This window comes from Typopeltis vanoorti, chromosome 8, assembly GCF_054136105.1.
Source record: "Typopeltis vanoorti isolate ZY-2024b chromosome 8, IOZ_Tvanoo_1.0, whole genome shotgun sequence".
In the NCBI taxonomy this organism is placed as follows: Eukaryota; Metazoa; Arthropoda; class Arachnida; order Uropygi; family Thelyphonidae; genus Typopeltis; species Typopeltis vanoorti.
In genome coordinates this window covers 133552364-133568492 of record NC_143556.1, presented here as the reverse complement: position 1 = coordinate 133568492, position 16129 = coordinate 133552364, and the positions used below count along the sequence as shown (strand labels likewise).

At 37.1% G+C, this 16129-nt stretch overlaps 1 protein-coding gene across 7 annotated transcripts in view; it reads left to right on the top strand.

Annotated features, from left to right (window-relative positions):
* Positions 1 to 16129, top strand: part of BckdhB (Branched chain keto acid dehydrogenase E1 subunit beta) — a 459582-nt gene that overhangs the window by 154046 nt on the left and 289407 nt on the right. Inside the window, exon 9 of one of the 7 annotated variants that reach the window (XM_090396327.1) lies at positions 8611 to 8825. The exons of the other annotated variants lie outside the window; for them this stretch is intronic. Coding sequence (XP_090252453.1) covers positions 8611 to 8751 — 141 coding nt within the window. The 3' untranslated portion in view covers positions 8752 to 8825. Of the gene's footprint in view, positions 1 to 8610; positions 8826 to 16129 lie in introns of those variants that run through there. 7 annotated transcript variants of the gene reach the window in all.

Genomic DNA, 16129 nt, shown 5'->3' with positions numbered 1-16129 from the left:
GTATAGTGTGAGAGCGCTTTGGCTAAATGCTTTGGCTAAATAATATTTAAGGAAATTGACAGCGTATACTAACCTAGCCTAACTAACCTAACCTAGCCTCAGTCTCATTTGTTGTAGTAGTACTTGTGTGCACATGTCCTTTAGTAAGTTCCCAAGAAGATGGCAACATAACGTTCGCCGAAATATCGGAAAGTGTATATTAAAGTTTATTTAATCTATATTTCCAGTATACGCTGTCAATTTCCTTAAATATTAGTTATTATGTCTAACCAGCGTATAAGCCTCTCAACAAGAATAATGATCATCCACGGAGATCTCTTCGCACGCAAGGCCCGCCATTACGGCAAACTGAGGCTGAAATTATCCAGACAACTTAACCGTCTGGCATTCCTAAAACGCTGCCGGGATAATCATGTCATCCCGAACTGTGTTAAATTCAAACACCGCTTCATCTCACAGAAAGCTCTCCGTATTTACAACCGCGCTAGCCAGGCATTACTTCGGGAGCAAATTACCGCTACACGCGGTTCCCTAGCCGATATAAACAGCGCTTTAACAAAGCTGGAAAACGAGCTTTCACATACGCTGAATCACGAGCTTTGGTCGGTCCTACATGACGTCTCGTGTACGGCAGCTAAAAAAGAATTTGAACGAGTACGAAGCCGACATATCAACAAGTTTGATAAATTAACAAAGAACTCAGCGTCCAAACTACAAACCAACACTGTTGTTAACCTATCGTCTGCTACCTTAAAGCCAGAAGCAATCCACGCTCTGTCACGTGGTCACAACTTCGCCATTGCTCCTAGGAAATTACCGGCCGAGGAATTAATGATTCAATTTGAACGCGGGATTCGCCAACTTCCAACCCACATCGCCAACAACATTAGATTGGATGTAGCCTGTGTTCTCAATAAAGCAAAACCTCCAAAATCCAACATATCCATTAGTGAATACAAGGCACTACAAGAATTGAAGAGTAACAAAAAAATAGTGATCACCAAAGCGGATAAGGGGAACGCTACTGTGGTACTCAATCTTAAAGACTACACAGGTAAGCTCAAGGCTTTATTATTAGATTGCTCCACTTACCTCCCCATTGATTACAATCCCAGCAGCTCACAAATTAGAAAACTCCATTGGCTCCTTAAGAAGGTCACTTCTTGGCCTGTGGAGATTACCAACAGATTAAACCCTATAACTCTAGACCCCCCCCGCATATATGGGCTCCCAAAAATACACAAAGAAAATGTGCCATTACGTCCCATAGTGGATGGCATTGATTCCCCCACTTACAAACTAGCCAAGCATTTAGCCAAAGCGCTCTCACACTATACTGGCAATACACCATCACACATAAAAAACTCAGCCCACTTCAAAGCCAGTATAGTAAACCTTACACCCTCCAACACAATGACATAATGGTCAGTTTTGATGTCTCCTCCCTATTCACGAATGTCCCTCTCAAAGAAACCTTAGAGCTAATCCAAGCTAAATTTCCTCCCGATATCTCAGCCCTATTTCAGTTTACAATGAACTCAGGCTATTTCGTTTGGCAGGAAAAATTCTACAAACAGATAGAGGGGACAGCCATGGGTTCACCACTTTCCCCACCCTTGGCAAACTTTTTCATGGAGATGTTTGAAGAGAAAGCCTTAAACTCAGCCCCACAAAAACCTACCATATGGCTTCGCTATGTTGATGATGTTTTCGCTATCTGGCCACATGGCCCGGATTCACTCCTCTCCTTCCTAACACACTTGAACAACCAACACCCTAGAATCAAATTCACCCTGGAAAAAGAGGAAAACAATAACCTCCCCTTCCTAGACACACTAGTCACCCGCCAACCTGATGGAACCTTGGTTTTCTCAGTTTATAGAAAACCCACCCATACAGGCAGATACATTCACCAACAAACCCACCACCCCCCCTCACAACAATATGGAGTTATTAAAACATTATTCAACAGGGCAAAAATAATTTGTTCTAATGATCAAGCCCTAACCACAGAACTAAATCACATCCGTGACACTTTCTCAGCCAACGGCTACCCCCTCCAAAAAATCCAAAAAATACTTAACCCAGTTGTCCACAACCCCCCCCCTTCACAAAAAAGATTACTCTAAATCCATCACTATTCCCTACATCAGACGCACCTCAGAAAAAATCAATAAAATCTTAAAAAAACATGACTTGACCACTTGTTACAGACCACATAGAAAACTGGCATTCCTTATCCGCTCCACCAAAGACCAACCACTTCCCCTAGACCTACCTGGTGTATACCAGGTCCCTTGCAGCTGTAAACTGTCCTACTTTGGCCAAACAGGCAGGACAGCAAATATCAGAATCTCAGAACACAAGGATTACATCCGATTTCACCAGTACAGCCACTCTGGGCTTGCAGACCACGCTCTGGACACTCGCCACAGAATAAGATGGAAGAAAGCCACAGTAATACACCGCAGCAAGTTCAAGTATGAAAGACTATTCATGGAATCAGCCTCGGCCCTTAGGAACATGCCAAACCTCAACAAATTTGGATGCATGAAACTGCCCCAAATTTGGGAAACTTTTATCAAAAGAACTTCAGCCCAAAGGCCAAGAACTACCAATATAGCCCGCCAGGGGGCACCATCAAGACTTTAGGAAAACGCTAGCGTCCTAGCCTCAGTCTCATTTGTTGTAGTAGTACTTGTGTGCACGTGTCCTTTAGTAAGTTCCCAAGAAGATGGCAACGTAACGTTCGCCGAAATATCGGAAAGTGTATATTAAAGTTTATTTAATCTATATTTCCAGTATACGCTGTCAATTTCCTTAAATATTAGTTATTAAATATAATTCTACTTAGACATACAATTTTCTCCTCAACTTTACTTCTTTCCAAGGTAATTGTAACAGGTTTTCTTTTATATTTTGCTTTCTTAACTAATAGTACAAGTATTTCTAGCTCAGAATTGTGTTTCTTGTTAAATCTTGAATGAATTACTCTTTTGTTGAAAGAGTCCCCATTCAAGATCAATAGTATAGATGACTATAATTTTGAATCAGTAAATCATATTGAATATCTAGGATCCCTAATAACAATAACGACATAGTGGAAGAAATAAATAATAGAATAGAATAATAGCTGGAAATAAATTCTATCACATGCATAAAGCATTGTTGGGTAGTAAAGTTGTAGATAAGATTTCCAAACTAAAAATTTATGAATAGATTATTAGACCAGTAATAACATATGGATGTGAATCATGGACTCTACCCATAAAGAATAGAATAGGTTAAGAATTTTTGAAAGGAAAATAAGAAAAATTTATTGACCAGTTAAAGAAAAAAATGACAATTGGAGAATAAGAACAAATAGTGAAATTAATGAATTAATATTGTTAGATTTATTAAGACACAAAGAATAGCATGGATAAGCCACTTAGAAAGGATGGAAGAAAGTAGAGGAGTTAAAAAATATAAATAAATGGAAAATAATTGGACAAAGAAGAAGAGGAAGACCTAAAAAGAGATGGTTAGATGAGGTTGAGAAAGGCCTTGGAATTCTTAAAGTTAAGAATTGGAAAAGTACCGGATTGAATAGAGTAGAATAAAAAAATATTGTGAAGCAAGCCCAAACCTATGCAGGGTTGTAGAACTAAAAGAAGAAGTACAGACTTGAGCAGATTTGGTCACCTACTCTTTGAGTAGACAAAAACATTTTGGAAAGAGTGTGCAGTTTTTTAAAATTAAAATAAAATAATACAGGAAAGAAGTTACTTAAGGATCAAAGTTAGATAACTAGGAGAAAACCTCACATAGCTTTTTATAGAGAACCAACTAACTAGGGCTTCTCACCTAATGCCCAAATCTCACTTTCTTATAGTGCAGCATATTCGCAGGTATCTATCTGGAGACAACAAATGAGGATGGACTGTCAGTTTGGGATTTCACTGACCAAATTATCTTCAGTATTGGCTTAAACCAAAAGATAGTGATGGTACAACAATAAGTATGAAATAAAATTCTTACATCATACTTTAACTAAAACAACCCATTATTCTATAGAATAACTCATTATATTATGTGTTAACAGTCACATACACACATATACAGGGTGATGAAAATTAAAGTATCTCTGTTTAAGGCCTTGTAGAGCACCATCCAGTGATATGCAGGAATACATTTTGCATCATGCAAAAGTGATATCTGAGAGAAATAAGCATTCCAGAACTCCCCACCAGATGCGCTGTTTGATATACCAAATGTAGATGTAGTAATTTTTTGGTGTGTGTGTGTGTGTGTGTTAGAAGGTGAAAAGTGACACAAGCATAAATGACACATTTACATTCACTTCCATTGTTATGCATCCATGTGCTGTACTGTTCAATGTGGTGCCCTTTCCGCTATGCCACAAACTGCATCCTTTTTGCACAGGGTGTTCAGCAGTAGAATGCAGCTGGTTAGGACTGATGTTACGCTCATTCTGCATTATGCTGTCTTTCATCGCTAGCAAGTTATCAGGATGATCCCAATAAACCCTGTCTTTGAGAAATCCCTAGAGCTAGAAGTCACAGAGGGGTCAGATCAGATGAGTGAGGCAGCATGCAGTGAGAAATGCATGGCTGATCACTCTGGCTTCCATGAAATGTTCTCAAAGAACCTCCTGTACGGATCGAGCAATTTGTGGAGGCGTCCTATCCTGCATGAAAAATGTCTGAATCCATGCAGAAGCACTGGTGTAGCTGTGGCACAACAAAATTGCTTGTCATATGCCTGGCCTGGTTGGCCGAGTGGTTAGCATATCCACTCTCCAGCCAGAAGGCTGCGGATTCGAATCCCACCATGGGCATGGATGTTTGTGATTGTCTGTGAAAATACTAGTAGTGGTGGTGGTGGTGGACAATAGATGGCATTGGTGTAGTTGTGGTTCGTTGTAGTTGGTGGATTGAGTGGTGGAGACAAAGAGTTGTAGAGTAGGTGCCCTCCCTCAATGAGTCGTTGGACTCCCTGGAGGTGTCACGTAATAATAATAATAATAACAACAATATTGCAAAACCTCTCGGCAGTAACTGAGTAAGTCACAAGACTCAACTCGTAATGTACTCAAAGAAGAATGGTCTACTGATAAACAAAGCTATAAACCTGCACCAGACAGTAACTTTGGATTAATACAAAGGAATTTGTTGGATTGTATGTGGTTTTGCCTTGCTCATACCCAGCAGTTGTGGGTATTCACAGTTCCATTCAGGAGAAAGTGAGCCTCATCTCCCCACAAAATCATCCACAGCCACACAGCATCCAACTCTCAAGCAAGAAATGTTAAAGCAAATGTTAGTTGATTTTCATAGTCCTCTTAGGGTTGAATGGGTAGAAATGCAGAATCTTTTATTATTAGTAGTAGTAGTATTACGGGCAACTCCAAGGAGTCCTTAGACTCATAGAGGGAGGCCCTGAACATCATGTCAACACCCATTCAGCTTCCACACAGTATCTATCACTTGCCTTGAACCCACTCACATTCATGGCACCCACAACGACTCTGGCAACTTATTCCACTCATTCACCACTCTCCATGCCAAAAACCTACTTCTAACACCTTTGCTAACCACACTCTTGCCCTCTGAATTAATCTTATAGAAACCCTTCAGTAATTTGAATGTCTCAATCATATCACCCCTTTTCTGCCTATCAACCAATGTCTGCAACCCACAAATCTTCCACCTGTTCTCATAAGGTTCATTCCATAGACCTGCTATCATCTTGGTCACTCACCTCTGGATGCTCTCTACCCCCCTCCCCATCAAGAAGAAACCCTGGCACCCAGATCTGGGCACAGTAGTCAACGTGGGGTCTTATCAAGGCTCGATACAGAGGAACAATAACTTGCTTGTCTCTGCTTGTTAAAGTATTCTTCAGTAACCAAGTGATTTGATGAGCTGATTTAGCCCCTAACCTTCAACTCCCTATCCACCAACACCCCCAAATCCCTGGTTTCGTCAATCTGCTGAAGTACAGTTCCACCAATGTAGTATACTGCTGCTAATCTTTTCACCCCAAAATGCATAACCTTACACTTGGCCACATTAAATTGACATCCATTCCCCTTAGCCCAGTCCCCCAATCTGTCCAAATCATCTTGCAAAATTTTGACATCATGTGCATTCACTATTGCTATACCTAACTTTGTATCATCAGCAAACAAATGAATAGTTCCTCTCAGATCCTTTCCAATATCATTAATGAACAAATTAAATAGTAGTGGTCCAAGAACAGAACCCTGTGCACACCACTAGTCACAGGCCATCTTTTGGACTTTACTCTTGAATAAACTACTCTCTGATATCTCTCCATCAACCACCCTCCTATCCATCTCACCAACCCTATATCCATCCCCATATGCTGCAGTTTGCTGATTAGAATTCCATGTGGTATCCTGTCAAAGGCCTTAGCAGGGTCCAGCAGTATGACTGTAAACCCATTACTCTTATCCAGCTCAGCTGTCACTGTGTTATAAAATGTGAGCAAGTTAGTGAGGCATGATGTACCCTTCACAAAACCATGCTGTCCCCCCATACAGTATCCCATTATCATCTATCCATTCCTTTATTCTTCTCTTGACTACTTTCTCCAAAACCTTGACAATGACTCCTGATATGCTGATCAGTCGATAATTTGCAACAGCAGTCTTGGAACGTCTCTTATGCAGTGGTACTATTTTCCCCTCTTTCCACTCCCTCGGGACTAACCCAGACCCGAGACTCAAATTAAATAAAGTGGTCAAGGGCACTAACAATTCTTTTGCTGCTTCATGTAAGACTCGAGCTGGTATTACATCCAAACCCACAGATGTATTCACATTAAGGTTTTGTAATATACTATTCACCTCCATTTCATTCACCTCAATTCCCGTATAACCTGTTGGATCTTTCATTCCTGCAATATCACCACCTGAATGATATACTCTTGCAAAGCACTTGCTCAGTAATTCTACTATATCAACTAATTCAGTTACCTCTCTACCATTGGCATTCCTTAAAATCATTCTGCCGTATAAATTTTTTTCTTTTACTTGCAGCATATTGAAAAAACTGTTTGGGATTCTCTCTAGCTTGCATGGCTAATTTCCTTTCCTTACCACACTCATTACCTTTCTGGCCTGTACATTATACTGTTCGTGTGCCTGCAGGTCACCTTTCTCCTAAATTCCTTCCACAGTTGTTTCTTTTTTTTGCAGCTCAAGCTTAATGCTGTTATTCATCCAATTAACCCCTACTTGATTTACTATCCAGACTCTAGGTATACAGGCAGCCATTACCTCCTTTACCACTTTACCATTTACTGAACCAAGCAATCTCCTGAGCTTGTCATACCCGCCAGCCATAGAATTTTCCAGATAGTTGTGTAAGGCACATTTATGTGTTCAGAAAACCTTCATGACGCCTCTAGTATCCGAAGCAAAATCCCAAATGGAGTATACCCATTTGGGATCATTGCCTTGTGTGAGGCTACTGCAGGGTATTTCTAAGACGATGCTCCACTTGTGAATTGTATTTATCATCTTAGCAGACTTGGAAGAATATGCTGCTGTTAATAGTAACCTTCTAAAAAATTGAAAATATTGTATAGACATTACAGAACTGTACGTGTTTTGTAGATTTTACAGTTGTCAGTATTGTTAAATTTCAGCGTTTATTTTATACATAAAATATGAGCACAGAAATACTCCAAGCAAGTCTGTATTTAAAGATTAATTCACAAATTGAAAGTGACTAGGACTCTTTCACTATGAGAAGAATGTTGTCCATAAAAAGAGTCATAAACATCAGCAACTGGAAAATATCTAAAGCATATTTCTAAACTTCTTACACTATCAAGATTAGTTGCTTATAGAGATATTTCTTTCAAGTCTATACCTCCATCTCTTCTCTTCAGCCTTCCTTGGACTCTTTTTCTTTTTGGCATCAATTTCTTTACATTTTGTCCACCTAATACCAGTTTCATGATATTATTAGACCAGTTTTTCTGAAGATGCTATAAATACTGATTAGTTATCTCCATAATCTTGAAGAACAATGTAGAGTTGTAGAGTAGGTGCTCTCCCTTGATGAATCTTTGGACTCATTGGAGGTGTCATGTAATAATAATAAATAATTGTTGAGCTCCCCAAGAAATTGACATCAGTTTTACTGGTAGTTTTTCTCAGCAGGATAGAACAATTACATACAGTGAATTTTTGTCAGTTCTGTTTCTTGCATATATTATCTGTGGTGGACCACGTCAACATGCTCGAGATCTTGACCTGCATTTATTATTATTATTATTATTATTATTAATTCCCCTATTCTTAGAAAAATTCTGAATGCATGAAGGTATGCAGAATTTCCAAAGGCAGTTATAGGGTTTTGAATGATAGTGGGCATAGTTCTCCCACTTTTGTAAAGTAGTAGACACTAAACATGAGTGATATATATGTCAGGCATTTTAATTAGTGCATCTTTTCAGAAACATCCTGTATATGAGGGAGGGGGGGGTGTCTAAGTAAAATGTTATGATATTTGTAATTTATTAGTTATTAATGAATGTGTTAATAGGTATTAATTATGTTTTTTTAATTATCAGAATGAATGTTTTCTTCATCTTGAAGCTCCTGTTCAAAGGGTAACTGGTTATGATACTCCATTTCCACACATCTTTGAACCATTTTATATTCCTTCAAAGTGGCGATGCTTAGAAGCTGTAAAGAAAATGATGAATTATTAAATGGTGTACATTCCGTTTATTCGAGTTTTGCATATATGATAAATTACTGCTGTCATCTATAGAATTATCTGAAATTAAAAAAAAAAAAAAAAAAAAAAAGTAGGTCCAGTTCTACTATTTATTTGCTAACATGGATGCATATTTCCACACACTCACACACAGAATACATTAGCTGGTATCTGCCTTGATTTAAAGAACTACTTCATTGTGAAAATTTTGAAATACAAATGATGGTAATGAAGCAGGATTAATTTTAAGGAAATATTGTTTGAAGCATTAGAAAACCTAATATTCCAGAAGAAAGGAAAAAGAATGGAATGGATGCCTGGTGACATCTTTGAGTTTATTAAAGTTTGAAAAAAATGGTAAAAGAAAAGGCTAAAAATCTAAGTAAATATTGACAGTAAACAAAGAAACCAATGAGAAACATTATTATTGTTATTATGTGACACTTCCAAGTAGTTCAAAGATTCATCATGTGAGGACACACTACTCCATTACACAGCTCACTGTCTCTTCTACTGAATCCTCCAACTACACACAATGCTATCTACTTCCCACCACTATCAACAACAGTATTTTTTGTCTGTAAATTAAGGCAAAGGAAACATAGCTGTATGACAAATGTGAAAAAAACAGAAAGCTTACACAAGCAAGATCTTGCACAATACAATGCAGGTAAGGTATTCAAGAAAAGGAAAGAAACAACTGAAATGCATAAAGAATGAAAACAGAGGGATACTGTTTGAAGAGATAAATATCTTAAAATATTTGGAGAAATAGAATTAACACTTACTTAAATATAAAGAGCCAATAGGCTTCATTTCGGCGATATAAACATTATTTAAATTAAGGGGATATTAAATCCCACATTATTTTAAAACCGAATAAGAAACTCATAGATTGGAATCAGAGAGTTTCATGCCGAATATAGTAAACTATAAAAGTATCGGCGATTACTAGCGTGAGCTAATGTAAGTAGTCGTAGTACAATCTCAGGCAACTCGCAGCAAAGGTGGTAAAGTTCTGATAGCTATTCTTAGTATTTTTCATAATGTAAAAACACGTTTTTTAAGAAATGTATGCTGTTATTACAACTCGCATAGCAGAGTATATAAGTTCTTTTTGCTATACCCTTTGGTATCTATTTAGTCTAGCTATTCACTGATGAAGCCTCAAAAAAAGCTGAAACCGGTCTGGGTAGTGACCTCCCACCATAATGTAATAACAGCATACATTTCTTAAATGTGTTTTTACATTATGGAAAATATCAAGAATAGCGATCAGAACTTTACTACCTTTGCTGCGAGTTACGCGGTATTGTACTACGTACTAGGACTACTTGCATTAGCTCACGCTAGTAATCGCCGATACTTTTATAGTTTATTATACTATATTCGGCATGAAACTGTCTGATTCCAATCTTTGAGTTTCTTATTCGGTTTAAAAACAATGTGGGATTTAATATCCCCTTAATTTAAAAGAATAAACACTGATATTCAAACAATAAAAACCTTTGTAGTTCAGGTGGTATTGACAATGCCCTTTCATTAGAAAGACCTGGGTTATACCTGTTTAGGACCTGAAGAACTTTTCAACTAAAAGTCATCATATGGGTTAGTGACAGTGATTTTCATCCCATAAACAGGTAAACCAGCCTATAATAGATTTAGTTTAATCCTTTATCCCAGTGAGAGCAAACAAAGTTTGCGCCTGAAAATATCTTCAGGACTAAATATAGTGTTGTACTATCTTATCCAGTAAGTAGTGCAACACCAAGGCAACTCGTGGCAAAGGTGGAGCAAGCTACCAGGCACTTCTAACCCAGTATCTCCCATAATGCAAAACACATTTCCTATGTGGATATGTATACTGTTATGCATTAAAGGGATTGGCCAAATTTTCAACAGGTAAACCAGCCTGGTGAACACACATATCTACTGACATAAAATACTTATCTTTAGGGGGATGTAGCAGAGGAATGGCAAGCTGGCTGTGTTAAATTGCATAAAACCCCTAATCAGGGATGCATCCCATTACTAAGAAAGAATGAGAACTGGATAAATTCAAACAACAAAGAAGACATAAAAATCAAATAATCAGATAGTTAACCCAATGATTTTACGAAATTTTAAGTTTTCAATTTTAAGCAAAAAAAAAAAAAAACACTTAAAATTTCAGGCTTAAGTGCTGGGAGGACATCATGCTGGAGCGTTAATGGATTATTTACAGCACTATAAAAGATTAAAAATTAATTTTAATGCTTCCAATATTTCGTATCAGTCACTTAGACATTTTTAGGGATTACAAATAACTCTTATACCACACAAACTCGAATACAACATAATACTAAGCGAAACACATAGGTGACTCTAAAGTCCTATCTAGGTAGTGCTCCCCTCTATGCATGTTGATAGGTTGCCTAGGATGCAAAGTGGGACCTCTGATAATTAATGTTTCCCAAATTTTGGGAAGATTTATGCAACCTGTTTATTTAAATTCGGTTGATTTCTGAGTACTGCTGCTGCAGATTCTAAAAACAGACTTTCTTTTTTTGAATTTACTATGGTGGAGCATGGTGGTTTTCCTCCAGAAGATCCTGTGGGTTGTATCCAAAACGTAGTCTGCAAGGCTAGTTGACCACAGTTGTGATTGCACATGTATGATTTGTGTTCTTCTCAATGGATGGTTGCTGATCTAACTGTCTGTTTGAAGTAATTTGTAATCTGGCCGAAGTGATTGTAAAGAGCCATCAGCTCTTTACAATCAGAGCTCTCTGCGATCATTGAACATGGAATCTGTCACTTAGCACTGGAAATAGCCAATGATATCAGACTTGACATCGACAATATCCTCTCCCAGTCATTGCCTCCAAAAAGTAATTTTTCTTCCATCCAACTCACTGCTCTCAGAAAGTTGCAGAAAGAAAAAAGTATTGTCATCACCAGAGCAGATAAGGATAATGCCACGGAATATAATCGAAAAATGGATACTATTCTCCAAGATTGCACTAGCTAAAAAGTGAGCATGATCCCACAAAAACGCAAGTTAAAAAATTTAAAATATTACTTTGAAAAGTAACCTCCTGGCTGCTGGACATTACAAATAAACTGAAACATTTCGGTTCTCATCCCATCCCCCTGGATATATGGTTTACCTAAAATCCACAACTCTAATTCCCCCGTAAGACCCATAGTAGATGCCACTGATTCACCATGCTACAAACCGCCAAAGCAGCTGGCTAGTTCTCTTATCCTCTCCCCCTCACTGGACTTACCAGATCCTGTATAAAAAAACTCTACTCATAATAAAACCTTGACGGAAAATCTAACTTTAAATAATACAGATATATTGGTAAGAGCTTTGACATTACCTCAGTGTTTACTGCCGTTTTCCCTTAAATGACACCTTAACACTCTTAAAAAACATTTTTTCTTCTGATATCTTAGATCTCTTTTCCTTTGCCATCAATTCTGGTTAATTTTCTTGGAAGAACAAAATTTACAAACAGATAGAGGGAACTGTTATGAGTCACCCCCCCACCCTGCCAATTTTTACATGGAAAATTTTGAAAAATGAACCATAGACTCAACTCCTCTTAAAACTTCCATCTAGCTAGGATATGTAGATGATGTATTCTCTATTTGATCTCATGGCCCAGACACGTTAGACTCCTTCCTCAGTCATCTCGATAACCTACATCTAAGAATCCAGTTTACGATGGAAAAGGAAAATAACTAGTTTATCCTTCATAGACATCTTAGTAACATGCCTTCCTATGGCGATCTCTCCTTCACTGTATGTAGTAAACCAACTCACACAGGCAGATATATTCACGAGCTCTCCCACCACATTCCCTCTCAACAATATGGTATTATTAAAACTGTAACGAATAGAATCCACAATCTTTGTTCCATTGGAACCTCCCTTTCAACTGAACTCAACCACATACACAACACCTTTCTTTTCAATGGCTACAATGATTATAGAATTAAAAAAATAATCATTTTCTCCACCCCCTCCATTCCCCAGCTATCTCTTCAGAAAGATTTCAAAAATGTCATCACCATCCCTTATATCTGTTGCACATCAGAAAAAATAGCCAGGTCCTTAAAAAAAGTAAAAGCTCTACACAGCTTTTAAGCGCCACCGTAAACTTGCTACCCTTATCCATTCTATCAAAGATCAGCTCCCTTCTCTCTCTCTCTCAGTGCCTGGAGTATATAAAGTACCCTGTTTTCCTCCAAGCTGGCTTACTTCAGACAGATAGGTAGATCAGCAACCATTCGTTGAAAAGAACACAAATCATACATCTGCAATCACGACTGTGGTCAATCTGGCCTTGTAGACCATGATTTGGATACAATCCACAGGATCTCCTGGAGAAAAACCATCATGTTCCACCATAGTAAATTCAAAAAAATGAAGTCTGTTTTAGAATCTGCAGCAGCAGCACTCAGAAATCAACCAAATTTAAATAAATATGGTTGCATAAATCTTCCCAAAATTTGGGAACATTAATTATCAGAGGTCTCACTTTACATCCTAGGCCACCTACAAACACGCATAGAAGGGAACACTGCCTGGATAGGACTTTAGAGTCACCTATGTGTTTCACTTAGTATTATGTTGTATTTGAGTGCATGTTAAAAGAGTTATTTCTAACCCCTGAAGATGTCTCAGTGACTGATACGAAATATTGGAAGCATTGAAATTAATTTTTAATCCTTTCCTAGTGCTGTAAATAATCCATTAAACCTCCAACATGATCAATGAAAAATATTAAACCCCCAGTATTAGGATGTAAACATATTGTCAATATAAGACAGATATTTAATTTAACATATGGTTATGGTATATCTTGCCTAAATATATCAAAAAGCTTGATAATCATCCCGATATCAAAAATACCAAACTCATTGTAATACAGATTACATCACACTTAGTTTAATGAGCTATATCTTGAAATTATTTCTTAGAAAAATACTGGATACTGGCGAATCCTGGTAATAAAATAATAGCTGAGTTGCAACATGCATTCAGAATTGGCAAAGGACAAATGTTACTACATTAAACCTCAGAATAACATGCAAGAGGTCAATTATTGTACAGAAACAGATCTTGGTTTCTGTTTCATTGATCAAGTATGTATATAACATTGTTTCTCAAGATAAACTCATAGGAATCTTAGAAAACATTGGACTGGACCCAAGAGATTTAATAATAATAATAATAATAATATATATATATATATATATATGTGGCGATTAGTTTTTACTCGGTTGTTATACATTTCAAAAAATAGATTTAATGACTCCAAGACCGAGATAACATATAAAGATTTTAATGATAAATACTACTAGTTTCGGCATATAGCAGCCTTCTTCAGGTATTTATAAAGGAAAGGAATACTAATAAACATTGAATTATTTAAATAAACAAACTGGAAATTACAGGTACAAATTGCCTCACATAATCGATACATAAAAACGTTGTATTTTTCAAGTTGTTCCAACTGGCGTGCCATTGTTTGTTGCAATTGTGCGTGCAAGTTCACGTGAACGCCAATATTGAATAACTGCAGCATGGCTATCTGGGATGTTATAACTTAAATTATTATTTAAGTGGACCGGGTTCAGTAGGATTTCCCTTGATTCTACGATTTTTCTTTCAAACTCATCTTCACAGCGAAAAATATTTTCTGATCTATTCCAGCATACAGAGTGGCTTTGTTGGTCATCATTAGGATTATTTGAAAAAAGAACATGACTGGATAACGCAGTTGCATGAGATCTTTTGTATGAGATGTCTCTCTTATGCTCTTCTATGCGCTGTTCAATAGATTTGTTAGTTTGACCAAAGTATGGGATATTGCAATCACACCACAATTTATATACTCCAGGCTGATTTGGCTGATTAGAGAGCGGATTTTTGGAAGTGTGGTGAAGAAGGTCCTGATATTATATTTTTTAAGGACTTTAGCTATTTTCTTAGAGACTGTGCTAATGTATGGAATAGAGATGCTACCTTTAAAATTAATAGTCTCTGTTGTGCACTGCTTAGGAGGGTTCAGAAGAAGTTTCTTAATTGTTTTTTCAGAGTATCCATTTTGTTTAAAAATAAGAGTGAGGTGATTCATTTCTTTTTGTAGTTCATCTTGTTCATTTAAGAGAGAACGTGCTCTGTGTCCTAAGGTAGATATAATTCCAAGTTTTTGTGGTGGAAAATGATGAGAAAGATTATGCAGATATCTATTGGTATGCATAGGTTTTCTGTACATAGAGATTTTTAATCTTTCAGAGTATCGTGTAAGCATAACATCCAAAAAAGGTAAAGAGTTATTATTTTCTATATCAGCAGTAAATTTTATATTAGGATGTTGGATGTTTAGATGACGAAGAAAATCTGTGAGAGCTGTGTGCCCGTGATTCCAAATAATGAATATATCATCAACATATCTTTTCCAAACTTTTGGTTTAAATGAGAAGGAAGATATGGCTTTCTTTTCAAAGTCTTCAAGGAAGATGTTAGCTAGCACAGGGGACAAAGGGTTGCCCATTGCCAGGCCTTGTTTTTGTTGGTAAATGGAGTCCTTATATCTGAAGTAACCAGAATGAATGCAATGCTTTAATAAAGTGAACATTTTTTTGGATAATTTATCCTGTAGTAATGTAAGTACCTCGTCCGTAGGAACGTTAGTAAATAAAGATATAATGTCCAAACTAGCTAGAATATCATTATCATCAATGGGAATATCTTTAATATGAGAAACAAAATCTGTGGTGTTTTTGATGAAAGATGAAGATTTATTGGAGAAACACTTGAGGTACTTTGCTAAATATTTTGAAAGTTTATATGTAGGTGAATCAATTCCTTCCACAATTGGGCGAAGAGGGATGTTTTCTTTATGAATTTTTGGAACTCCATAGATGCGTGGGATAAGAGGATGTAGAGAGCGTAATGAGAGGCGAATATTATGAGGAAGTTCACTCGCAGTCTTTAACAAGTTGTTTGTACGGTTTTGTAATTCTCTTGTAGGATCTTCCTGAAGAATTGAATATATTGAACTATCTTCAAGTAATTGAAGCATTTTGTTGTGGTAATCTTCAGAGTTGAGGATGACCGTAGAGTTGCCTTTATCTGCAGGTAAAATAATAATGTTACTGTTCTGTTTTAGATTTTTTAGGGCTTTTCTTTCAGCCACTGAAATATTATCTGTTGGAGGTTTGGCATTATTTATAATGAAAATCGATTCAATACGAAGAAGTTTCGCCAAATGATTAGGAATGAGTGAACATGCTTTTTCTATTTTTGTAAGAAGAGATTCTTTAGGGATAAATTTTGGTGAGGGAATAAAATTGAGACCTTTGCTAAGAAT